A 27,757-nucleotide genomic window follows, 5' to 3' on the forward strand; every position below is an offset into this window, starting at 1 on the left:
CTACTTCGGTTGCGTTTTGTTGTACTTCATTTTCCACTTTTTCTTCATCATTCTTTGTTTGCAGTAATTCTTCTTCAGCTTCTTTGTAGCCACACCTTCATTTCTAACATGCTTGGCTGGACTGCCTTTGGTTTCCATAGCTACGGGCTTTCCCTCATAGGGTGTGTCCGATTGTCCTTTCGCCCCAGTCATCTAGGCATATATGGGAGAGAATAGAAAAAAAACACCACAAACTAGAATTAATAATCTTAAATCTGTAGTAAGCAAAACCACATAAACTACCTTCAGAGAACTGCCTTCTACTTGTCATTCCAGCCACACTCACACGCCACATCTGGACTGGGCGACAGGCACAGCTGGTCTTCCTGTCACCAGTGGGATCAGACCAATCCTGCCTCTTGCTGTCTGCGTGCCTGGATTTCCTTCCTTCTGGCAGAAACCAAAGTGCATGAGGTAATTTGGAACTGATGCACAACCATATTTTGCCCTCATCTGAAGTCAGGATGTGGCCAAATCATATAACTGGGCCTGAAAAGCACAGTCCACTAAGCTAGGCATAGCTAGCGTGTGGCTTTTACATAAATGAGTAAATCTATGTTGAAGAAAAATACTGCTTGAAAATTTTCTTACTTTTAAAGTGTTGTACTACCTGTTCAAAATATTAGAGCTGAGGGTGGGATCTTTGGGAAATTTCCAAAGCATGATATGCATCACTTAGTCATCAGCATAAATTACAAAGAAGGTTAGATTCTTAAAAAATTTCCACAACATTTCTATCAAAAGTTTCTTTAGATGCAGATAATTAATTCTTCTTCTTGTAATAAATTCTATTCTGTTTTAAAAAGAACAGCAACAAAAAACAGATGTTAGTGACTTTTAGACTATATTAATTTTTACTTATCCTAATGATGTCTGGAAGAAAGATCACATTCAAACATCTAAAACATTTTGTTTCTTTAGATTTAACTGCACTCTGAAGAAATGCACAATATAAATGCTGAGTAAGGTTGATCATTTTCAGTAAAAAGGAGAAAGCCATCCACACACAATTTTGTATTTACATCTGAGACACAGAAATCGCATTTTCCTAAATTAAGGTACTTCTATCCCTCTAGACAAAGTATATGTGCCCCTATAAAAAATAACATCTTACTCTTATTTTAGAAACAGTATTGCATATATATTATTACAATTCTTTTGCTGCATAGGAAACCGCATACCAACGAGAATGTAAGTTTCTGTTTGTCAGGGAAGCCACCTGAATTGCAATGGAAGCTTCCTCAAAGGTGAAGGAGTTCAGAGCAACCAGAGACAGGTGGTTGATGGCAATTTGTCCGACAGTGCAAAGATACTTTAGAGGGCCAAAAGGAAACCTTATTTTTGCTGCAAGGAACCACTGTTATCCCTACATGAGCTTTGTTTAAAATGACAAACAACCAAGAACAGATCCAAGACGCTCCACCCTAGCCACTGGGATCAGGAATCAATACATTAGGACATGAAAGATTTCAAAGAGTGGCACAAGGGGACTGAGGCAAGAACTTAAACTTTCAGTGAAGAGTAATGTCATTCGGTTTTCTGTCTTGCCATACAATTATCCCACACCTAGTAACGTAAAAGCTCTGACTTCTTTTTTTTTTTTTTTTTTGGTGTGGCTGATTTGCTTACAACCTGTCTTGCTTGCATGAGATTTTGGGTATCAAATACCCAAATATCAAACAGTTGAGTGCTCATAGCTGTCTCCACAGAGGAAGCACTCACCGGGATCCCTCTCCTCTACCTGGCTACTTATTTTCACTAAGATGGTTAACATTTAATATCTTAGGCCTCCAAGACATGTCAGTTTCTGCTGAAATAGCCCAACAAGTTCAAGATTTTGAGATCAGGGGGAAAGCCAGAGGGAGAAATGGAGATGAAGGTGGGACTGAAAGAAACAGGAAAACAGGTTAAAAGTTCCTTCCTGAAATTGTTTGAAGAAAAAGTACATCAACAAAAAGCACCATCAGAGAGGAAAAATTAGAAAATCCTTATAAATGCAAATATTGTATCTGTTTCAGCTGTACTGCAAGCCTATAAATTACAAAGCTTTTAATTACACCAAATGCTACATTCTTTTTGCTCTCCAAAAGTATTATTAGCTCTCACTAAAGATGCTAAACTTCATTTTAAAAGAATTTTGCCATCAAACAGGGGAAAAAAAAAAGTGTATTTAAAAAAACCTCCAACACTTGGGTGCAGCTCAATGGAATAGAACCTGATAGTAGAATTTGCCTTACCTGATCTTACCTGTCTACAGTTGTGCTAATCACCTTTACTCCTGTAGTCATTAGAGAGAAAATGACAACTCTACAGCATGAGTCCTATAATCTATTTAAGAGGCCCACCCTGATGTGGAGATGCATCTTACAAAATATTCATAGAATGGTTTAGGTTGGAAAGGACCTTGAAGATCATCGAGTTCCAACCCCCCTGCTATAGACAGGGACACCTCCCACCAGACCAGGTTGCCCGAGGCCACATCCAGCCTGGCCTTGAACACCTCCAGGGATGGAGTGTCAACAACCTCTCTGGGCAACCTGTTCCAGTGCCTTACAACCCTCACAGTAAAAAATTTCTTCCCAATGTTTAATCTAAACCTGCCCTCTTCCAGTTTAAACCCATTTCCATTTCCCTCTGCTAACAGGACAATGATCTTAAACGTCATTTTTCCATACTGTAATACTTAAAACTAGGTGAGATGAATCTCACCTGATTTTTTTTTTCAGGAAAAAGGCATTCCTATTCTTGGTAGTGAATCCAAAACTCTAAAGGGTCTTTCTGACCCCCAAAGATGAGAGATAAATATACCAGCTACATATCCAAGGGACTGAAGTAGATTATTTCAAAACTGATAATCTGCTTTTCCATCAAGTGTGATACTGACCTTCTGTTTCCACATGGTTTCCTGGGGTGCAGGTGGAAAGGTGCATGGAACTCTTCCATGATTCATGTGATAGGGCAAAGGGAGGCTGGGATCCAGTGGCACCCATGGGACTGAAAGAGTGGCAGGTACAGTAGGCAAATCACAATGAGCTTTATGTAAGTTATATGATGCTCTTGTTGTCTTGTCAAGAGAACTCTTGTAGATTGCAACTGATGAATCTCCTGCAGCATGAGTTAATAAATAAGAGCCCTCCTGCAAACTAAAAAGATAAAGTTCAAAATGAAAAACATTATTTAAATGTTCTTGTTTTGTTTCATTTGATCAGGATAGCTGCTAAGTTCTTAATGCAAAAGCAAACCATCTTTCCATATTTACTTATCAGTCCCTCTTTTATAAAAAGACTATGGACAAAAAAGCATGAATTAAACTGTATTGATAAATACATACTAATTCATGTGTTTATGATGTATTAATTTATCATCAATGTATTGATTGTCATCATACTCAACAACATATTTAAGCATACACTGAAAATCCATGCCTATTTGGCAAACTAACTCTTTAACCAGTGCCTTACAAAGCATAATGCATATATGGACATAGCCACAAAGAACAGATATGCTTTAAATACATGCAGGATTAAACAGGTTTTCAGGAAGATAAATGTCAACCAACTGCCCATATCGAAAATCTTATCCACAAATCACAAAGCTACAGAAATTATGAAGTGTGGGAAAACTCTTCTGTAATTCAAATTAAGAGGCTGCACACACAGTGCAAGAAACCTGCTTCACAAAACAATTAAAAGACACTTGCAGACCAAAAGCCTTGAAGTAGCTAAATAAAGAAAAGGAAGGAGCAAGAGAAAGGTTGGAACCTTGTACAGAGAAAGACATATGCTGTTGTAAGTCAAGCTAAGCAGAAGGGAACACAAACAGTATTATTTCTACAGATTACGCAAAAAGACTAACAAAAGGCAGAAGTCCAAATGTGAAATGTCAGCCTACATACATAATACTACAACTCACTCCTGTGAACTGTTCAACCAGCTCAGAAGCGTCTGGTCTCCTCTTTTGAATAAGTAGTTCATAAAAATCAAGTTCTTATTCTTTGGCATCTTTATAAAAAACCTGTAATCCTAGTAAGATTTTTACACAGTACTGCATTATGCTATGCTAGACGTAAAATGATCTGTAAAATATTTCATATATCTGAAGAAATAAAAATCAGAGAGCAGACAAGCATTCTACGGAAGAAGCAGGATGAGCTGAGTAACGTTGCAAATAAATACAATGAAAAAGAATGGAGCACTTACTCTGACACTTTCTTCAAAATGTGATGAAGTATATTTAATGAATTCGCAGGCCTGTAAAACAGAAAAAAAAACCCAAAAGTAGTAACTTGCAAGGCCTGTTAGGCTTTCAAATTCATTGCTAAAAAAACCCTACTAAAAATACTCACTTAATCAATCCAAGTTTTTCTCTTAAAATTTCTGGAGAAATCTTCTCTAGCATAATAAGCTTTGATGTAAAAGCATCAATACGTCCTGAAAAATATTAATTCCATTAATACACTAAAAATAAAAAAGAACAAACGCAAAAGCATAATTTGCAGACCTAACGCATTTTAAAAGGAATAAAAAATTTTGCTCTTTTACCATGTAGGACAGTGAAAATTTACCAATGTTGCACAATAACGATAAGTAAAATGTACAGCTGCTTTAAGTACAGATATCCATATTTGGGTTGTCTTTCTAAATCAGAGAGATGCCCATGATTCCAGCAAATCTTACATCTTGGGTGACGTCTGAGATATACAACCTCATTTTATCATGGCCTTAGTATCATCAAGTTAGTTTATATATCCTCAAGTTCTTTTGATCCTTGTCACTATGTTTACTCACTGGACAGACCATGAAAGTTTATATTTTACAACAAATTTACTTTTAAGTTTAATATGCTTGTTTTTCTATCCTGATATGTTATATGAACAATTGTGTTATTCGATTTTCTGGGGATTCTGTACCTTCATCTCTTGATTGTTTTCCCTCACCTGAAAAATTACACTTTACAATTCAGGCCTTATTCATGGCATATCATGAAAGACTATTTGTCTTTGACATAGCAACAATTCAAAGCTCTCTTTACCAGGTTTTTAAAATAAAGGCTGACAAGAAGAGTTTAGCCTACATTTTCACTTGATAAGCAATAAATATCATTAGCACAGCTTGTGCACTGATGTGGTGACCATGCCTTTCCTTCAGGTTCCCTCTCATGTTGATTTTTTTTCCAGAAATCTGTTCTATTCCAGGTCTCACAAGGAGAATGAGGAGCAGGCAGCATAATAAGATACAACCTACTCAGTGGAATTTACTGCCTAACTACAAATCTGTTCTTGTAGGAAGTGTAAGTGCTTCAGCTGTACAGTTAAAACTGCTAAACGAAAACATTTCGCATTCCAAGCTAAACATTACGAGCAATTTGTTATGTGATGTGTAAGAAGACCAAGAACTCTCATTTTAACAAATTTTAAAAAATGCACTAGGACAACTAATTTCTTTTAAACACTGTACATCTGTTACCTTTCTTGATATCAGTATTTTGTGCAAGACTAAGCAGCTAGGTTTAAGATTCTGCGTTGCTGACTAGAGGAAAAGAAACTTGAAGTCATTATAATAAAAAAAAAATAAAAATCTGCTTGTGTTCTCCATTCCTTATCAGCTGCTCCTCAAAGCAGAAAATTCTCCATTTCTTAAATCATTGACAGCACAGCTGGGAAAAAAATATCTATTAACTACTCGCACCTAATTTATATTACTGTATCTTACATTTGAGAAGTGACTGACTGAAAACACTTGACACTCAGTAAGTTACGCATACAGTAAGTACTTCTTTCCAATTCATTTTTCAAATAATCTTTATTTAAAGGCCAATATTATTCTATTCAACTGAAGGTAAACTATTCTTTTTGTAGTAAGTTTTGCTTAGGCACTTAATGCAAGTAAGTGAATAACAGTCAGGGTAAGATGTTCCCATTAATCAACAAAGCTTATCACAACTTCATTTACTGCTTCAATCAAGTACGGTGTCTTATTTGGGAAACATGTCACAGAGATTACTCCCTTTGCAGATGCAGGATTTCCTATCTGAGTAGCAAGGGGACTTAAGCCAACAACTGAGCACGGTGTTCTACTGGCAAGAGGAACAGCACTCTTAAGTTTGTTTGATGATAATATCTCTGCTTTTGTGCAAACAATCACAACCTTCTTTGAGAACATAAAGAATTAAAAATTCAACTTAATATCACTCCTTGCAATTTCTTGCCATAGTTACACTTCTGTTTTCCGACTCATCTCCTGAGCCGGCAGCACTGCTGAGTCACTGTGCTGAGCGATGAGATTCCTCCCTCAGCCACACAGAACGATACAACACTGAAGAACACCACTGGACAATTATGGGGCACAGCCCAAGGTCCAAAGAACTTTCCATCCATACTTATTCGGCAATACAAAGGATTCTTGAGACAGTGAATTAAGTTTTTTCAAGATCCAAGAACTCCCAAGCAATTTAACACTGAGGTCTGCTACATGCTCAGATCTTTAATTTTAGAGGCTTCACTTGAGACCTATACAGTCGCAGAACTGTCTGAATAAGAATGCAAGTTGTAGGTACTGTATTAGTAACGGTAAGATCACAGTTTTCAAACATTTGTTCCATACTTTCACACTCATACTGTGGCGTAAATTTAAAAAGAGCAGTAAGTTTATGGGTCTACTGTGGTTGATTTAAAAAATCCTTGACTATAGGACATGACATTTCACTTAAAATAATTCAAATTATAGCACAATCTGAGAAGTCAAGTCTGTCTTTCTGCTTACACCAAACACGTGATAGCAGTAGTCTTACTTTCAGGTATCAGATTAATGAACAAGAATGACATATTCACTCCATTTTAAGTTATTCATAGTACAGGGATATTATCACCCTCAGAGAATTGTCCCTGGAGTTTCATGACAAAGCTTTCTATTGCAAAGAGCACTCTAACTAAACCAGGACCTTTGCAACATTGTATTTTTCACAGCTGCCAGAAATACAAACTGAAATGCAGAATTTCACAGCTACCTTGCAATATTTCTCAACGAGCTCAGAAAGAATCCCTAAGTAGAATACAGTAACAGTTTCCTATTAAAAGCTGTGCTAGACGCTCTCTCATAAAATGAATCGTTTACTTCCGCGTATGTTTTTTTACCTACCTCTATTAGAAACTACATGGTAGTACCAAAAATCTGCAGTCCCTGATTTGTCTACTGGAATTGCATATTCTGTCAGTATCAAAAGTTGGTGACACGCTGAGAGTCCCAACTCTGCATTTGTAGCAGACTTTTTTTTTTTTTTTTTTAAATAGTGGTGAGAAGGGGCCTGCCCCACATGCTGCGAGCACTAATTTACTGTGCAGGACAGTGACAACCCACAGTAATCCCATGCTTCCTCGGAGATCACAAAAGGAGAATCCCTGTGGACCCCAGGGTTTGCTGCTGGAGGAAGCGCATCCAAGAGCTGACAAACAAATACCACTGGAATAACCAGTGTTTCTCAATCCTGACGACTTTTTCTCCCAAGCACACGAACAGAGCGAGCGTGTCAAAGGCCAGGCCACCGAAACCTGCCAGCCTAGGGCTCCGCACCCGTTCCATGGCCAGCAGGTATCTACACAGGAGACACTGCGGAACCTCTGTATCAGAAGAGGATGGCTGTTTACGCCAGGACAATTCCTGCAGCACGCAGCCTGCCTTCTCCTGCAGTCCTGAGAGCCTCTATAAAAAGGGGTGTTGGCTGGATGAGCTGTCTGCAAACTTCTGCGCAAGCCATATGCTAAGTATCCTGTAACTGATGGGAGATTAGATAGACGGGCATTCTTTCAGTTTGTGTGCTCTGTAGGCAGATTAGTCCTTTCTCTATAGTTTCACTGTTTCCTCACACTGCTTGTGACTCTGGAAACATTAATAAAAATGTGGATAAAATTGCCTACAGCAGGCCAAATTTCAGTGCAATTCAGTATACTGTTTTGCTTGTTCAAAAAAAAAAAAAAAAAAAAGAGCAGAAATGCTTCAGTACTGTATGTTAAGATATAATTAGAAATGGAGAACTGTGTGCATAATTATCTCTTTGTGAGGATTTTCCTTTAGAGAAGGGAAAAACCACAGCAAATATTGCTTTGAAAACTTAAAATTAGAAACATATACTTCCATTAAATACAGAGAGCAGACAAAGGCAGATGCAATCAGCAAAACTATCACCTCAAATACATTAGATTTCACATAAACCTTATAATTCTATGATAGGATGCAAAGTTCATATGGAAAAACTAGGAAAGAGAGAACTCAGCATTTCTAAAATAGTATTCTGATGTGAGCCACCAACAGCACAAGTGTAATTCAGTGCACAAGTGGAAAGGTTAGGCAACCACAGGCCACAACTGTTGCCATAACAACCATGAAAAACAGAGCATTTTTTTTACATCAGGAAATCAAGGCAGTACCCACCGCAGAATGTTCATTCTCTGTACAAACAGGATTGCTCTTACTCTGTAGCAAGTGCCAAACATATTCTAAAATACATTTTGACTAACCACTTGTTGCAGATTTCCCCTTTTAAAACCTTGCTAATTACAAGATAATTGGTATCAGAGAGCTCTCCATATATCAAAAGGGTTGTTAAAATAAGCTGGCAACATTCTTTATATGCATCATTTTCATTTCTCTACAGAACATATGTAACCTAATAGACATAAAAACTTTCCTGACGTTTAAAATGTCATTGTACAAACAGGAATATAGCATTTTCTACAGGACATTTGTTAGTGAAACTTTCCTCATAATGCTGCATTTCTAGTGTGCTTGGTTTATGTGATTTTGGATAAATTGCCTTTAGAAGTTAAGATATCTTTCTGCTAATATTTCCATTCTTTTTATCCCTGCTTTATTGTCTTTTTATTTTCTGTGCTCTAAATTACAGCTGTTATCTCGTCTACACAGGATTTGTAGTTTCCCGCTTCATTCTCACTGAATGTATGTTATTTCCCATTCATAGAATCTATTACATCATCTCCTGTTTCCATCTGCTGCATGATACAGGATAAGGAGTATAAAACCCACCCCTTTGACAGGGACGTTTCAAGTCATAAGACACACTAGGAAACTAAATTTCATGGATAAACTAGATATGGACAATGGAAAACGTGTTTGTTTAAGTAAGATCATCCAGTGTTCAGAACTCCTGAGGAATGTCACAGCTATGGGAAGAAATTTTCAATAACATTATGCTACGTATTTTTCTTCTTCCTGTTAGGAATTTCATTTCTGCAAACCCAGAAAATTATTTCCAGTACCTTAGGCATGAGACACATGTGCATTTTTTTTCAAAGCAGGCAATTTCTCTTATTTCTGAACGATAGAACTTGATTTAGCCCTATCTTGCTTGGTTTTCCTCTTCTCTTGTATTTTAACTGTCTATATGTTATCAGTGTAGAAATATGAACATTACTGCCTGTTTGCAAAGAAAAATAAATAACATTTGACCTTTTCCCATACTGCAAGCTCAAAGGCCAAGGAATCAGTATCCTCTGAGTCACACATCTGATCCTCTATTTGTCTTCTAATTTGGAATGTAATAACAAATTTATTTAAAATTATTTTAAAAATAATAAAATATATGTATAGCTCACATTTCATCAAGAAATATTTTTATCACTACTGCGATAATTCATGTTGTACATGACTCATTAAAATAAACCAACCAAACCAAAAAATGGCAAACTTGCTGAGCGTGCACTCAATCCCACTGTGCATGTCATCAACAAAGATATTTAACAGCACTGGTCCTAGTACTGACTCCTGAGGAATGCCACTCATCACTGGTTTCCATTTGGACTTTGAGCCATTGACACCAACTCTTCAGTGCAACCATCCAGCCAATTCTTTATCCACCAAGTGGTCCATCCATCAAATCCATGTCTCTCCAATTTAGAGACAAGGATGTCGTGTGGAACAGTGTCAAATGCCTTGCACAAGTCCAGGCAGATGATGTCAGTTGCTCTCCCCTTAATCCACCAATGCTGTAATGCTGTCACAGGAGGCCACCAAATTTGTCAGGCACGATTTGCCCTTAATGAAGCCATGTTGGCTGTCACCAATTGCCTCCTTATTTTCCATGTGCCTTAGCAGAATTTCCAGGAGGCCAGGCACAGAGATGAGACTGACCAGCCTGCAGTTCCTCGAGTCTTCCTTTTTTCCCTTTTTAAAAACGGGGGTTATGTTTCCCCTTTTCCAGTCAGTGGGAACTTCACCAGACTGCCACGACTCTTCAAATACAACGGAAAGCGGCTTAGCAACTTCATCTACCAATTCCCTCAGGACCTGCTGATGGATTTCATCAGGTCCCAAGGACTTGTGTACCTTCAGGTTTCTTAGGTAGTCTCATACTTGATCTTCACCTACAGTGGGCAGTCCTTCATTCTCACAGCCCCTGCCTTTGCCTTCTGCAATTCGGACGGAGTGGTTAGAGCCCTTCCCAGTGAAGACTGAGAGAAAAAAAGTCATTGAGTGCCTCAACCGTCTCCATATCGTGGGTGAACAGGTCTCCTGTTTCCTTCCAGAGAGGGCCCACAACTTCCTTAAGTCTTCCTTTTATCACTGACATACTTACAGAAGTTTTTCTTGCCCTTGATGTCCCTGGCCAGATTTAATTCTATCAGGGCTTTAGATTGCCTAACCTCATCCCTGGCAGCTCGGACAGTTTCTATATATTCCTCCCGGGCTACCTGTCCTTGCTTCCATCCTGTGTAGGCCTCTTTTTTGCTTTTTAGTGTCTGCAGGAGCATCTTGTTCATCCATGCAGGCCTCCTGGCTTTTTTGCCTGACTACTTCTTTGTTGGGATACATCGGTCCTGACTTGGAGGAAGTGATCCTTGAATACTAACCAGCTTCCTTGGCCCCCTCTCCCCTCCAGTGCTTTATCCCATAGAACCCTACTAAGCAGATCCCTCAAGAGGACAATGTCTGCTCTCCTGAAGTCCCGGGTAGTGAGCTTGCTGTGCACCTCCCCTGCTGCTCTAAGGATCTTAAACTCTACCATTTCATTATCACTGCAGCCAAGGCTATCCTTGAGCTTGACATTCCCCACTAACTCCTCTCCTTGTTGGCTCCTCTACCACTTGAAGAAGGAAGTTGTCATGGACACATTCCAAGAACTTCCTGGATTGCTTGTGCCCCACTGTGTTGTTCCTCCAACAGATATTGGGGTGCATGAAGTCCCCCATGAGGACCACGGCCTGTGAATGCGAAGCTGCTCCTACCTGTCTATAGAGGGCCTCATCTGCTCTGTCATCTGGGTCAGGTCACCTGTAGCAGACCGCCACTGTAACGTCACCTGCCTCTGTGTGTCCTTTAATCCTGACCCATAAGCTCTTGGTTGGCTCTTCATCCATCCCCAGATGGAGCTCCATGCACTCCTGCTGTTCACTGACATAGAGAGCGACACCCCCTCCTCGTCTCCCCTGCCTGTCCTTCCTAAAGAGTCTGTATCCCTTCCAGTCATAGGTGTCATCCCACCATGACTCTGTGATGCCAATGAGATCATATGTCATGAGACATATAGTATATACCTTTAATACATATTTTTCTCTTCTTTTATTCTATGAATATTTAAACCTACGTGTTTCTTAAGCAAAAATCAACACATGAACTTACCAATATAAAATAAGCATTCAGAATGCAACATATTCTCTGTCCACAACCGACATACTTCACTTTCTGTAAGAGCTTCGACACCGTAGTAGGCTTGGTATTCTAGTTTTGGCAACAGGAATATTGGAGTAACCTATAAAAGTGAAGATACAAGAAAAATCAGCACTCACAGTCCAAAAAATGTCCACAATTGAATTACACTTTGTAATTGATAATTATCATAGTCTTCCACTACAACTGAAGCAACGAAGACATCTCACAGATTTTGAGCGATGGTTCACATTCTATGAAACCCACAGTATAACTTTTGGACTACAGAGACTCTATATAGAGGAAGATGAAATGGACAAAAAAACCAACAACCTAGACAGGCATTTATAAATAATAAATTTTCCTGCTAAGTAATTTTTCCATGGGACTAAATTAATTTCAAGTTCACGCTTCTGTGCTCTACTGCCCTCTGCAGGAATTTAAGAAAAAAACTACTATATTTCTGATTTGCTTATTATTAGTGGAATTCTGCCACTCCTTGCCAGAATCTCACGTGAAATTAGAAGCTAGTGCTTGGACTCTCATTTGAAATCAGAGGCTAACCTTTGCACGTTAACACTAACACAGAAAATACAAGACTTTTCTCACTGACAAATCACAGTTTAAATTTCAGCACGAATTTTAAAAAATAAACAGTGCTTGTTTTTTTATTAACAAACTAAGCAGCTATTCACAGGCATTTATATACAGTGGATCAATAGCAAAGAGATGGTATTTCTTCAAAATAAAATTTTGAGCACAGAATCTTAGCAAGTAATCAGCATTACAAAGATCTATTTCCATTTCAACAAGCCATAAGCACCTCACAGAATGCCTGCCTACCATAATTCTGGTATTCTGGGGAGGGAGATACCACATCAAATTTGTTGAATGATTCCGAGAACTCTTGACAAAATTACATTACTCACGACTCCAGAATAAGCTTTCTTCTCCTGATGTTACAAGGAATATTTGGATTATAGATGCATTTAAAGCATTTTATTCCTTAAGACAAATGACTTGCTAAGATGTATACTATAGTATTTTCAAGCAGAATGACTAGGAAGTCTTTTTATCTTTAAATGTGTCTTTTGTTCATTCTATCTCCTATTTCTCTACTTAACTAGGCATAATAGCAAGGCTGAAGCCTGCTTGAAAGTATTTATGATCATGAACATTCTCAAAGCCTTGGGCCAAAAACCTAATTACTGCATTAACTTTTAAGAATAGTTCAGACTGACATTAGTTTACATGAGTATAATTACCCATGCATATTACTGTAATGCAGTTGTAGTAAGAAATGTAGAATCACACTTGCTTATCTTCTAATCAAGTACGTTTAAAGAAATCACAAGTTATTCTTCCCCTCATTTACTTAAAGAAGACACACACTATAGAGTTACAATTAAATGTACTAATTGTCTGATTGAAAACACAAATGCTATGAAGGAGTGGGAATCCCAGAGATGCTATTGAGCACAACTGTTTTAAAAAACAAAACAAAAAAGCGAACAGCAAAATCTGTACCTTTTGGGCTTTTTTCTTCTTATGGTATCGTGGCAACGACTTCACTTTTTGCACACTGCAACGCACAAGTAACAACAGATCATTCAAACTGAATAGCTTATACACAAGGTTGCCATCCTGAGGTGCTTTATACTCTGAAGGGTCTTCTTCAAGCATCTGAAGTTCATTTGGCAGCTTTCCTTTAGAAAATAAATAAAACAGAAAATGACAAGCTTGCACGTTCTTTACCGTGATGCTAATTAGCTTTTTTCTCTTGGAGTACAGTTTTTTGGTGTGTGTTTGTTTTTTGTTTATGGATCTGTTTTGTTTCCTAAGATTTTGGGGTGAAAACTGTCTCATTAGGCACAAGAATTCACTTATGTATTAAAAAAAATATTTGGAAAATGTCTGCAATAACTTTTTTAAAGGATATTTTTACATATTCCCACATTTTATCCTAATCATTAGATTTCTTATACAAACAGAGCTGTGAGACTCCATTCTTGTACAAATGGAATTCAAAGGCTGTTTTTTAAGCCACAGTCACTCAGCACAAAGGAGACAAAAATTTTATTTACAATGAATGTCTCCTGAGAGTCACCATCCATTTATCAGTTACTGACATAACTCGAGCCTCAGGTTTGGATGGTAGCATAAGTCTCTGTTCCAAATTGAGTTTGCTTCAACTTCAATTTCAATACTAGCATATTCAAAAGAAATACTTATTACATCTCCAAGTGCAGCTTTGAGGTAGGTTAACAAACATCCCTGAATCCCTTAAAGATATTTTAACAAAACATTTAAAATAAACAAGAATAACCTCCAACTTGTTTGAGATTATTTTTTGAAAATTTATCCAGTTCTGGGTTTTGTCCTGCAGGTATGTGGAAATATGTGTCAAAACTACAACTACAAATAGGTATTGCTGTGGTGTTATGAATAAATACATTTAACATTAAATTTAGAGTTTATGCGCATCTTTGAATAAATGTATACTGCATGAGATACGATCATCCAAGTGACCAGAAATAATTTTCTGTTGGTAAAACATTTAACTAAGTTCTGGTTTCTGAAAAAAGAAAAAAAAAAAAAAAAGACATGCATAGAGGTTTATCAGAGTGTTATAGAACTTTCAATTTGTAGAATTATGCTTTCTATTCTTTCACAGTCACACTTCAGCATCTTAGCCATATTGGTTTCAATACCTCTATTAAAAGGAGAAAAAAATATTTCTATTATCAAACACCTGAATTCCATACTCTGGCTTTTAAAGAGAAGGAGAAATAGAAAGAGTACCATGCTGCTCAACCCTTCAAACTGAGGGATGAGACATGGTCTTTTAGTGACTACTAAAACTCAGTTAAATCAATAAAAATGTAGGAAGTGATAACACAATTTCAACTAAACCAGAATTAGTTGTGTTAACTCTTTCCATTACAGATTAAGTAATTAATTAAGATTAATTCCTATGTGATCAAGTGCACAGCTAGTCAGAAAATACCAGCAAAACACGTTTTCACACCAAAAAGCACTGATTAATTGGAATTAAGTATTTGAGAAAAAGAGTATCCGTCCTGATGCAACCTGCCTGGTTCCCTGTCAATTTACCTAACACAATAAAGTGCTTCTAACTCCAGTTGTACAAAGTTCAGAAACAACTCAGGCATGTAAGAAAAACCTCAAAGTTCATGGTCCCTAGGATCTTCAAGACTTCTAGTTCTTGGCTGAAGTCTGGGTGTAGCACAGGTTCAATTTCCAGCTAAATGCCTGAAAACTTGAAGAGGTGGCTTATAGCAAGTCCTCATTAATCTTCTAGAACAGATTGCTAGGAGCTAAGAAACAGCAACTGAACTAGGAGTCTCAGAACTCAGATATCCAAATCTCAAGTTTTCTTTCAAGTTATAATTGCATAATTTGAGTACATTTTTTTACTACAGAAAATGTAAAATGATTCCACTTTTGATAGAGAAGAAACTATTTTTGCAGACCAGACTACTCAAATATTTGAATTTCTGAGGAAAAGTAGCTCATTTCACTAACAAATGATTTCTTTTCCTTGCTTAAAAACCTAGCATTTCTTCACAGGTAACGAATGTCTTGTTTAGCCTTTCTGTTCTCGGCACTCTTTTCAGTTTGTCTCCATCTAAACTGAAAAACAGGGTGGCCAAACTGGTCCCAGTATACTATTCTTTATCCTGCGGTATCTGCTTCTGTCTCAGCAATATCCCAATGTACTTTAGAAGTGTGCTTGTTATTCAACATCCATGTTATTAACAAAATACTGAATACAATTAAGGCCAGAACAAATTCCAATGGGACCCTACTTGAAATACCCACAGCAATGTATAACAACATTTTGTTTCTCTAAAGTAAAACAATATTTCACTTTCACACTCATCTCCGTGGACAAATGACTCCTCAAATGCTCCCTTGTGTGTGCAAGCCAGTAATTCTCACACAGAGAAGGTATCATTAAAAAAAAATAATTACATCACATCTCTAAGTAAACTTAAGAGAGGTACTATTAGGATGTTCTTCAGATGAAGGAGTTAAAATGTTTTTCTGTTAAATTTTACTGAAAATTTGAAATTTTACTGAACACAATTACTTACTCTTTGGCACTCCCTGAAAAAGCCAAGTCCAGGTATTTCTAGACGAGTTGTTGGGATTTGAGGCAGGGGCTGGCACAGTTTCTGTGCTGGAGGTCACCAATGGTTTTGGAGATTGAGGCACATGAGCTGGTGTAGCATTAGAATTATCACAGCTCACCACTGGCTGCTCATGAGATTTTAGGGTGGGTGACTTGAGAAGTTCAGTTTGCATTTTCAAAATCTGTCCGACAGGATCAAGTTCTTTGGACAACTTTCTTGTACGCTTTCTGGAGGCGTTTTTTCCCTGGGCCACGGTATCTGAGCCATCAGTCATGCTTGCTAATGGAATGTGGGTGGGAGAAGGTGATTTGGCAGTCTCTGCTGAGGTATGAGAAACAGTGTTTGGTACAGTTGTTTTGCAAGAATCAGTGTTTTTACATTCTGTATCAATTACCAAACGCTCCTCATCTGTGTCACTACTGCACAAAGAACTGTAAGTCTCATTTTTTTGTGCAGCATCAGACTCTTTCTTGTCACTAACGGCGTTAGATAGAGTATTTAATGGTGTTTCGTTGTCCAATACTTCATTGGTCATGACATGCTGTGCTTTGTTTAGTCCTACCTCCTCTGAATTAAAGCTTTTATCAGACGGATTTTCTTCAGGGCTGAAGCACAGAATGCCATCTAATGACGGAAGCTGTATGCTGGCACCTGCTGGAACTCCTTGCTCAGAAATGGTGTTTTTCCCTTCTTCATCTCCACTATTTATGGTGGGAGTATTTTTTTCCCCCATTTTTAGGACATGTGATAAAACTTTAGCAGTGTTACTAACTGTAGGAAGAGTACTTTCCATTTTAGAAGTTCTTGAGAGCTTGACAGTTGCTCCAAAAGTTTCCAGTTCTGTAACATCATAATCAAAGTCCATCCCTGTGTCATCTGGAAGAGGAATCTTCCTGTACTGGTAGGTATCACAAGACGTCTTAACATAGGGTGGAAAAAATAATATTAAAAAAAAAAATAATAAAACAAACCAAGAAATAGAATGTGTTAATCACAAATGAGACATTGTCAAACTGAAAACCTGAAAAATGTTCTACTATCCATATTTTGACTTTGGGAGAGAGGGGCAGTAACTGAGAAAAAAAAAATAATCCTGTGCTTAATGTGGAATATCTTAAGTCCTAGGAGTTGAATGGCCTTTCAAAAGAGAAATAAAGCTCATAGAACTTTTTCCACATAAATAAACTGATCAAAATACATTTTAATGAAATAAACATTAAAGCTGAGATGCTGATGTAATAGAAGCATTTAAAGGAACCAGACAGGCATTTTAAAACATAGGCTTCATAACTCAGCAGTAGAAAAACTACCAACAGCAGACCTAAGTTTTCCTTTATTATCACGGAACAAGTAACTTAGGAATTATAACATAGTTTTTTGGCTTAGTTTGTTTTTAAAAAGAGGTGAAGCTACATACATCCCACTGAAAAAGATTGTCCTCAGCTGGTTTGTCCATCGATACATCAGAAATTGGAACATAAGATGTTTTAGTTGCTAGGAAGTCCATTGGAATGTCATGGAAGACTTGGTTCCTCTCTCTTACTGTCATTTCTTTTCTCATCAGAGGTGAATCAACATAAACCACTTTAGCTGGTTTGCTACCTTTTCAAGAACGGAAAGAGATTAAGTACATATTAAATGAAAGGAAGAAAGATTGTTATATAATGTCCCACTTCTAAACCAGGTACATGGTTTAGAAGTGGGCGCAATCGAGTTAGATAACAGTTGGACTTGACGATCTTAAAGGTCTTTTCAAGCCGTAACAATTCTATGATTCTGTAATTTAAATAATAAATCTTTCAACTTCCAATTATGGGCAACTCCAGTCCACATACACACTAGAAGAAATGAAAAACTATCATCTCATTCATTAACAACAGAAAATAAAAGTATGTCCAGATACAGTGTGAATTATTAAGATACTGCAGCAGCAATTCACACCATATTAACAGTCAATCATATTAGAAATGCAGTTCTAAACAGAGAATTCGTAAAATAAGAATTTAGGATTCATTATACTACACTATATCAATACATGTATTCTGTTTTCCAGAAGGACCTTTTTAATCCTTTGATGAACCTAAAAAAAATAATTTTTTTTTTAAAGTCTTACTGCCCAAAAGCAATGGTTGCAGTTTATGTTTCTTTCAATCAATAACTATGTCAAGGCTCTGCTGCTCCACTCTTTTGTTTACACCTTAACACGCTTACATATGAATCATCCATAGATTCATCTAAAAATAACAGCGGTACCCCACCCAATATTATACAGAATGCAAAGGACGATGGTGGACACAGTGTCACAGTTTTAGAAAAAATAAATATGTGCGGATGTAAAAAATATAATTAATGCAAGAGGTGGGTTACAGGGAAGGCGGAAAAGGAAGAAGAGAGGAAGCCCTTCAAGAAACACTATATATTGCTAACATACTCTGAATGCCCTTTAGGTGTTAACTTTGAATCTAGAAATTAAGTTTAAAAACTGTAAATGTGATATAAAAGGAGTCATACCTTTACAGATAAAGTAATTTAATTTTATGTAGGAAAGTGCAAAATTTGTAAGATTTGCAGATATTTGACCGCTTATTTACTCCTTTGCAGAAGTCTGCTACATAATTTGTGTGAAATGCACACAACATGGACATTCCAAGGCAATAGCCATTATAAATACTCATCATGAAAAAAAACCCTAGTGTATTTAAAAAAAACGGTTATGGATGGAATGCTTGCCAACTCAAGTATAGCGTTCAGTTGAGTTAATCAGTTTATTCAAAACATTTTTTGTTGCAATTGGGAAAAGTGATCTCCATGGACATTTGGGTTTTTTTATTCATTATTCTATGATGTAAATAGGTCCTTTTAATTCCAGAAAATGTTTGCTCTTTGTTTTTTCATAATACATCAGAGTTTCTCTTTTTTTAGCTTTTTGAAATCAGTTCACTTCATAATTTTAACAGCTTCATGAAGTTATTTTCTTTGCAAGGAGCAGAGCTTACGGTCCTGAAAACCTAAAGGACAGTTAACTGATTTTTTTTTTCCAAGTGGAAAATAACTGTATGTCCAAATTCAATGTTAATGGTGATACCTCTAGAGGTTGTTACTATTCTCAGTAACAAGGTGAAACAAGGTGTAGGAAACTACGAAATGACCTTGCTATCAGCTTTCCTCCTTGAAAACCGAGGACAAACTATAGCAATGGATTTTTTTTAAAGTTCATTTTTTTTACGATAACTTTGATGAAACCAAACATTTTTCTTTACAACAGAAAGGTCTCTGACTCCTTACCAGATGACAGCTGAGAACTATTAATTCAGATTTTTGCACTTTAAGATGTGTGAACTAAATAAGTCAAATTTTATTACTTTGATTGATTCCTTAAATTAAAAACATGTAAGTACTTGAGAGATACTGTTTTCTTATAGCTGCATTCTAGCATGCTGCTTCTTCAGAAAAGGTAAAAATCTGAGCTTATGATTACCATTTTCATTAACCTTAGCTTCTTTCTTTTTTAAATAAAACCAAAATTAAACTATTCTATTATTGTGTGAACTAAACCAGCCTACCTTCTACCTCCCCACAGCTGGTTTTACTGGATTTTCTAATTTCCTGTTCTTCAGTCTGCTCAAAAAGGATTATGAGAATAGATAAAGATTTTCATGGACAAAACCATAATTTTGATAATAATAACATACTATACCTGCAACAGGGATAATTTTAACACAAACTGGAATTTCCCATTGCTCCTTGTAGTTTAGTCCGTGATTATTCAGTAAAGTAAATAATGATTGATTACTTAAAACAACTTGAGGACAGTATTTCAAAGCAAGTTTTTCTGCATTTGAGTCTGAACTAATATCCTAAACAGAAAAAAAGTTATTTTTTTAAAGTTTTTTTTAAAAATGCACATACAAATTTAAATTCATAAGAAAAACCCCAAACCCAAACAAACAGGTATTAACCCCCCAGACTCCAAAGCCCAAATACCACCACAGTGTCAGGCTTCAGTATCAAATTAAAAAACAAAAAATTCCCCTGAAGGTTTTTGGCTGAATCTTACACATCCACCCTGCAGCATAAGAAAACATATCTTCTTAACTTGTATCTTACAGTTCATTCCCATTAATTTGAATTACTTGGTTGAATAAGAATTTGGATGATCATGAAATACGGGAGTGCATTGCAGAAGAAAAAAAAAAAAAAGAGATTCACTTACGCATATAGTACAGATCATCTTATGAGATAAGTAGTAGCACAATAAAGACATTTGACATTAAAGTATTAAAGATCATACATAAAGAATCTTAAAAAAAATATAAACCCACGAAGAACAGAAAGTCAAAATTGAAATGATAAAATTATTAAACATTATGAGTACAGGTTTCCGTGAAGAGAGGGAGGCTGGGAATGCTCATGAGGTGGGAGGAGAAGATCAAGGACTAAGAAGATAACAGAAGCCCAGGAGCACTGAGGAGCGTGAGAGAGAAATAAGAAAAATCTAGCTATGTTCTTCTTTCTGCCACCTGAGACATCATCAGAAATCTTCTCTGTTTATAGCTATAGCATCTCTGGAGGCATATATCATTCTCCTGTGCCACCTCTGCTACTTCCTTAAGCAAAAGTGTCTCTGCAATCACAGTGCCTCTGTTGAAAGTTTGGTTTTTGATATGTGAACAAACTCCTTAAATTAGTGGATAACAAATTATCTGGAATAAACAGTGACAAACCCCAAGTTCTACAGAAGGAAAAACTCATTGATTTTCTCTGTGGAAGAACACAAACAGCAACATCAGGTATTTAACGGTAAGGTGGACTGGAATCTAAAAATTGTTCAACTCGGTTATGGAATTTATGCTGTTTAGCAAAAGAAACTCCCAGGGCAAGCTAACCTAATTGACTTTTCAGAACACTAGACAGTCTGAAATATTTCTTCTTACCCTTAGGACTTCTTTCTGAAATCATAAGTGTTTACACCTATATGCATTCATGTGTATGTATACACACACACACAGAGCCCAGCTTAGAAATTGCAAAGCAAAGTTTAAAAGGAATAACACTGTAATAAACAATTCTACCTAGATTTCACAGACTGTGTTCCAATTTAAGGAACTCTCACATTTCATGAGAACAGAAGAAGTCCCTTCAAGAAGCACTAGGTCCAACTTTTGAAGAGGGCAGTGTGATTGCTAGAAATGAAATACTAATCAAATAATGATAGAGTATATGTTCCTATGCTGTAAGATGTGTAAGATTAGGGCGGAAAAAAAAAAAAAAAGGAAAGCAAAAACTTAATGCTGCCACATAAAAAGGACAAAATTGCTCTTCTCTATAAAATACGCCTTAAAAATGACAGTAAAAAGGTTACTTACATTGTGCATAATAGAAGCCTTTTTTTCTGGCGTTACAATCGATGTAACAGTTTTATAATCTGTAGGCAGTTGAACAGGCATGGCAGGGAAATCTGTTTTACTACGTCTTGCCGTACCCTTGAAGAAATCAAGCAGTTTCAAAAAATAACTGAAATCATGCTGACTTAACATTGCACTTCTTAAATGAAAAATATTAAGAATTTATGCAGGTGCATTACAAAGTAATTATAAAGTCTTTTTATTGCAAACATACAGTGAAGGGTGTTAACAGCCTTACTATCAAAATAATTTTGTTAACGTTTTCATTAACAATTTTAATTGTAAATTATAACCCCTAACCCAAGCACTGAATAATACTCCTAAAAAACCTGAATCCTTGCATAATATAATCCAGATGTAATTCTGCTTATTTGAAAATAACATAAACCCAATATGTATACATAAGATATTACCATTGCAAGAAGATTTTTTTCCAGCCTAAAGGTCAATTGTGTATGAAACTTTCCTCCCATGATACTCATAATCTCCTGGAGCGTGTAAAACTCAGGATACTTCTGCACATGTCCAATACAAGCACGTAATAATTCCTAACATAAAAAAAAAATAGTTTATGCATTTATATTTTTCATAAGAATTTCATTTTTAAAAGTTTTTTCTGCAATGGCAAGTTGCATTTGCATATACTTTCTGTAGAGAATACAGATATAGTTAGCAGATTACTGTTAACAGACTTGTTCAACTTTTCCAGTCAGAGACAGTATTAAAAAAGTTAAAGATACCAGTATGACTCTGTAATAATCTTACATTCACTGATATCAGAACTGAAACATACTCTAAATTGTCTTCAACCCGTCATATGCAGAGCTAACAATGTATGCACTCAGGTTCAGACCAATTATAAAAAAAAAAAGTTTATTACAGTTTGAACTGTGTGAATATTTATTTTCTTTTCAGTTTCTTTATCTTGGCTTTTAGAGGGACTAGTATTTTTTGTGTTACTACCTAATTTACCCTAGGCCTAGGTAAAAGGCGCAAAGGTAAAGATATAGGAAGATTCTGTATGTGTTGAAACTTGCTTTAATGTCAACTCTAGATCCTAAGATAAATACATAATTCCAATATCAGAAAAAATTGAGACATTTAAGTTTTATTTCATAACTAGAATGAATTATTTCTGCAAGTATTGTTTAAAACTAAATATGTGCCTCCGTTCCATTTTTAACTCAGGATATCAACTTAACTATAAACAGGACTTCAAGTTTGGAGACACATTTTGTGACCAGACGAAAAGATCGCTTAGAAAAACAGACACACGTTTAAGATATAAAATTACAAAGCCAATCCCAATTTTTAGAAAAAAAGCAAGATTTTTGTCCTCACGTGTGCCCAAACTGTGCGTTAATGGGAGACAAAAACCTATCTTGTGCATGTAAAAGCATGTAATAAGAAGTGTTATGGTGAAATAGAAGCAAACCTTCTGAATTTAACTAAACGCTCTACTCTCTAGTAAACTCATTTATTTTTCTGTTTTATTCTGTAAAAGAAAGTGATGTGGCACTCACTAGAAAAGACTAAAATTTAGCAAAAAGTACGTAAGTAGTCCATTTCAATTAAGGCAAGACACTACGAGGAAAACAAGCAAGAGCAAGCCAACCCACCGATGGGAAAGTTTAACGAACCTGTATTCTGGAATTCTTTTCCTGAAATGTGAATTCTTAAACCAAGAATGATGTATGAAGTTGCATTCATCTTTGATTTTAGAGTCATCAAGGTGAGTATTTAACACAGTGTGAACTTGCAGATTATTATGATTAAAGCCTGAGTAACCTCTGATTAAAGTGACTTTGTAACATACTACTGTGGAGGAAAGCTTAACATTCTGTCCAGTAGTGTACATTTAGCAGCAGCTCGTTAACGTAAATGGCACACTTAAAATGCAATTTCACCCTTCCCAAATATAAAGATGTCATTTATTTAACTGATGACTAAATCTTTGTACAGTATTGTATTCAGTGACCTCACTTGTATTTTATCTTATTGGCTACAATAAACTGTGGGCCAAGCCGTGCTGCACAGCATAAGGGAAACGGTGATTTCTCGTGTCTCATCCCAACATGGAACCAGCAGAAGTTCAGGGAACATCAGATCCCATGAGGAGTTCCTAAGTATCTTAATCATGATTCCAATATGATTATTTAAGAAGAGAAGGAATTAAACACAGTACTGGTAATTACCTCAGTATAACGTACTGCATCTTCAGAGATGGCATCATAATCCTTGGCGCAGCTTTTTGCAGCGTTTTGGGCAAATTTCATAAATTCTGCAATTTCATTGTTTACTACTTCTTTCATTTGCTGGGGGGAAGGAAAAAATCTACTTTTAAAGACAGAATGGAATCCTGTAGGCTACGTATGTAACCAGCAAAATTTCCAGAGAGGTAGTACAGTATGAGGGAGGGCACAGATTCCACTTGCTGCTCAATTTGGCAAGTCTTTGCGTATGTTTAGAGTTTCACTTAAGTAAAAAAAAAATTGCAAGGCCCATTTCCTTACAAAAAATCCCAAACCAACAAAATACCACCCCCCAACAAACAACAAGCATCTTTTGATCATACACTGGTAGTTTATAAAAAGTAAGGTTACAAGACATTGTTGGAGCAAGTTTACATGACGTAAGCAATTATATTATAAGTAACAACAACACACAAAATACTGATTTGCCCGGGAATGATATTCCCATTATTACAGCATAAAACAAAGAAATTAGCACTAATAAGGAAGTATGGAAAACCAAATGCAATGGCTCCAAAACATTTGCTGGTTAATTACATTATACAGGATTCGACTAAAATGATACTTCCAACAAATATGAGACATAGCCTTTCACTATTTAAACAACGTTGCTGAGACTAAGCAGCAAGTGTGAACCTCTGCCTTTCTACTCCCATAACCACTGATGTGGCAAGCCCAGGTCAACGCACAGGTCCCCTCACATGCTACTGAAGAAAGTTCCCGTTACAGCATGCTGTCAAAGAACACATCAAAATGTATTCATCTCCTAACATTATACAAGCCTGCTACGTGCCATTATGAAATGCTAAAATCACAGAAGGCCAACACTTTAGCTTCCTTCTCATAAAAAAAACGTGGGTTTTCTTGGGGGTGGGTGGGTGTCTGATTAGCTATCAAAGATCTACACTTATCATCAGTTGTTTGGACTACTACTAAAAAACAAAACAGAACAAAAAAATCCACAGAAAACCCACCCACTTTCAATGAAATAACCAAATATACTTTCAATTTATATTAAATATGTTATCCTGATTACTTTAAACCTTTATTACCATTCATACTACTAAGTTAAAAGGAAATTACAACAAATTGAATTTAAAAACATTTTTGCTACGTTTTCCCTGTTTGTAACAGAAAATGTGTATGACTCCCTCTGTGTACCCATATGCAAACTTACCAGATACGTGAATAATTCTCTTTGATTTGCTGCATTAACTTGAAAATGGTTGACTTTTTTTGAGTACTTAGTCATCAGATATAAGTATGTTTTCTGCTCCTTCTCAGTCAAACAAGAAGTAAATGGATAGGGGAGTCTAGGTTCTGGTAAAGGATGATCATCAGTTGTGCTTTTAGCCTCCACCTCAACCAGATCTGCAGCCTGCACACTAGAAGTCTGTCTGTTTTCTGAAGGGTTTGCCAACGCCTCTGCATTTTTCTTTGCCTCTCTGAAAGAAAAGTAATAAATGAATGAACTTACACTTTTCACATAAATATTAATATTTGTTAGAATTAATAAAGGCAGTCATGCAAGCCTAAACTCCAAATCCAGCAAAATGCAGTGTGAGATACTGTACTATCCCAATTTCTAGTCTATGTCATAGGAATTTTCTTACTCTGAAACTTCACCTGCACACTCAGCCTAACCGTTAGGACCAACAGCAGGTTTGCCACTGGTTTAAAGATGAAAAAAAAATTATATATTTTTTAAATGCAATGGTGTATATATTAGTCTGTATACTCAATATTGAGGTGACAAGCTAAATATGAAACTCTGATTCTTTGTTCTGGAAACATCCATTATTAACAAAAAGATAGAGAGAGTCTCAACATTTTGTCATTCACTGGTGGCTGGTGTTCAGAAACAGTTTGCACTCAGAAAGGTCTAACTTTTAATCAAAGATATGATAGTAAAGGAGAATGACTTAACTAGAAAAGGCCTTTATTTCACTGTAAAAGAAGTAAATTAAAACTACGTAATTGTAACAACAGAAATTCTGGATTTCAATGAAGAAACTCCTAAAACCAGAGTATACAATTCAAGAGTTTCATTTTCCACTCTAAACAATTCTGAAATCAGTTGCCAAAAATAATATGGAGCTAAGGCAAGGGGTGTAGCTGCCCTAACAACAACAAAAAAGTAACATTATAAAGCCAGTTCTTAAAACAACTCCAGTATATGAAGGACACCTTAGCCCCGCTCTATTTAAAATAACTGTTCTTAGGAGAGAAAATTTTTAAGGTTAACAAAATGAACATTAACTGCTGATCTTGGAAAAAGCATATATTTAAGATACGATTTCGGCAGTAGAAAACATCTCAAGTGTTATTCAAACCCAGCAGTATCACGTCCACAGTTCTTAATAATACTTCACAGCTGTCTCTCTGAATATAAGAATGTGTCCATCCTCGTGGCACAAACTGGCAAATTTAATTAAGCTGCAGCAGCGACAAGATGCTGACTCAGATATGCCAATGTAGGAACATCAAGAAATTCTAGCAGCTTAAATTGGTTATATTCAGCACTGAATGAAATGGCAGCACATCAAGATCATTTCAGTATGCAGTGCTGTCACAGTCTTCATCAGGGTGCAAACCAAAATAATCTGACAGAGCTTTTCTGTCCATATTTACAGCATTATACTTTATTTGAGCTGACGGCTTAAATTTTTGCCCTTCATTTTATCAGCAACCTGCCTTCGCAGCTTCTATGGTGAGAGAACGTACACTTTAGTAAATATCTATCAGAAACCCCAATATAAAAATTGACAAATTTCCTCTAGCTTTTATTTTCACATTTGTCCCAACAGGTTCCGTTTCTCTTCCTCTTGACTATGGCCACACAACCCTGTTCCATCAACTTCTGAATTTTTCTGGTTGCAACCTCTCTTCTGGCTATAAATTTACTTCTACCACACACAACTGAACACAATCCCAGCAAGACATTAATTTCTATAAAGAATTAGGTCTGGTTCATGGGTTACAGAATCCTTATGGTGACCAGTTAAGAATGTGGGTTTGAGAAAGCAAACACCAACAGGCACCACCCCCAAAAAATAATCCAAACCCCATCCCAAACCCCCCCAAATACCACCCCATCTCCCAGAAGAGACGAAAGACCAGAGGTGCCAACCTAGACTGTTCCTGCTTTCTGAGGTTTCACAATAGGTAAAGCACAGACCAACTGCTGGACCAAGGAGTCAGTAACAAATCCTTGCACGCTGGACAACATGCAGCTTTCCCCCCAAAACAGTAAGGGTATATATCAACAGGATGATGACAAATAGCACAAAAATATAACAGAATATACCTGTTTGATAAATGCCACAGTTCAGAGAGGCTCGGAGCCAGTGAATATTTTTCATAAATTTCATGTGAGAAAAAGACTTCACTGCCATTTTTTGGTGAAATATCCCTGATAATAAAAAACAAAGAAACATACAAAAAAAGAACATTGCAATACACAAAAAAATAAGGGCCTCACCTGCCCCTGAGAAACAAAAACTGGAATTATTTATTAAAAGAAATAAAAAGAGGCTATCTACACAGTATTTCCACGTTCCCCCTTTATGAAAATTACATATATATTATCTAATTCTCTACTGGTTTTCAACAGTAAAATACACGTGTTTTTTGCAATCCAAAAAGAACAATTTCATTAATACAGGGTATAAATTCTAGATATAGCAAGAGCAATTCTGATGGAGCTACACGTTTTCAGATGTTCTTTACTCAAAACCAAACATTGGGTTGAACCTGCTGAAATCTGGAGAAAAAATACAACCAACTTATTCTAATTTTTTTCAGAAAATAAATATTTTGCCCTCTACACACACTTTACCGTCTAAACATTTTTTTTTTTTTAATATAGCCCTTGCAGTGTACAGGCTTTATACGATATCAATCTTCCCAAACTATTTTGAAAGGCACGAGAAAAGATTTACTTCTGTCTTCCTCACAAATAAACTAATTCAAAACCAACTCCACCCTCCAGGCTTAAAGAGACGAATTACTACTTTATAGGGCTTTTCGTATTTAAAACGAGAACAACGTCACAACCCCAAATCCATACAATAAGTACGTATTACTTAAATGTTCCTCATTTGTGAGCACACATAAACCTTCCTGCTCTTGCTCCCTCGGTTAAAAAGCTCACTCGCTCCTCCCGCCTCCTGCTGACAGGACCACGAAAATGGCGCCGCCCCGCCCTCCCTCAGCGAGGGGCGGAGCCAGGCGGGCGCGGCAGCCCA

General features: G+C 36.6%; 1 protein-coding gene across 1 annotated transcript; it reads right to left on the reverse strand.

Moving 5' to 3' along the window:
• On the reverse strand, window positions 1-26,916 carry ICE2 (interactor of little elongator complex ELL subunit 2). The gene is made up of 14 exons (XM_009885793.1): window positions 26,818-26,916; window positions 24,688-24,955; window positions 23,454-23,573; window positions 21,672-21,806; window positions 21,220-21,336; window positions 19,551-19,710; window positions 17,271-17,455; window positions 15,815-16,772; window positions 13,224-13,402; window positions 11,670-11,799; window positions 4,385-4,469; window positions 4,239-4,289; window positions 2,924-3,182; window positions 1-192 (listed from the first exon to the last, which is right to left on the reverse strand). The coding sequence occupies exons 2-14, from the start codon at window positions 24,760-24,762 to the stop codon at window positions 1-3; spliced, it is 2,646 nt and encodes an 881-aa protein (XP_009884095.1). The 5' UTR covers window positions 24,763-24,955; window positions 26,818-26,916.
• Window positions 26,917-27,757: the final 841 nt, after the last annotated feature.

This window comes from Charadrius vociferus, unplaced genomic scaffold (genome assembly GCF_000708025.1).
Source record: "Charadrius vociferus isolate BGI_N301 unplaced genomic scaffold, ASM70802v2 scaffold325, whole genome shotgun sequence".
Lineage (NCBI taxonomy): Eukaryota > Metazoa > Chordata > Aves > Charadriiformes > Charadriidae > Charadrius > Charadrius vociferus.

Coding starts and splice junctions, on each gene's coding strand:
- ICE2 (XM_009885793.1), bottom strand. CDS start 24,762: ATGACTAAGTACTCAAAAAAAGTCAACCATTTTCAAGTTAATGCAGCA. Junction 11,800..13,223: donor AGAAGAAAAAAGCCCAAAAG/GTACAGATTTTG, acceptor TCACTTTTATAG/GTTACTCCAATATTCCTGTT. Junction 4,470..11,669: donor TGAATGCTTATTTTATATTG/GTAAGTTCATGT, acceptor AATATTTTTCAG/GACGTATTGATGCTTTTACA.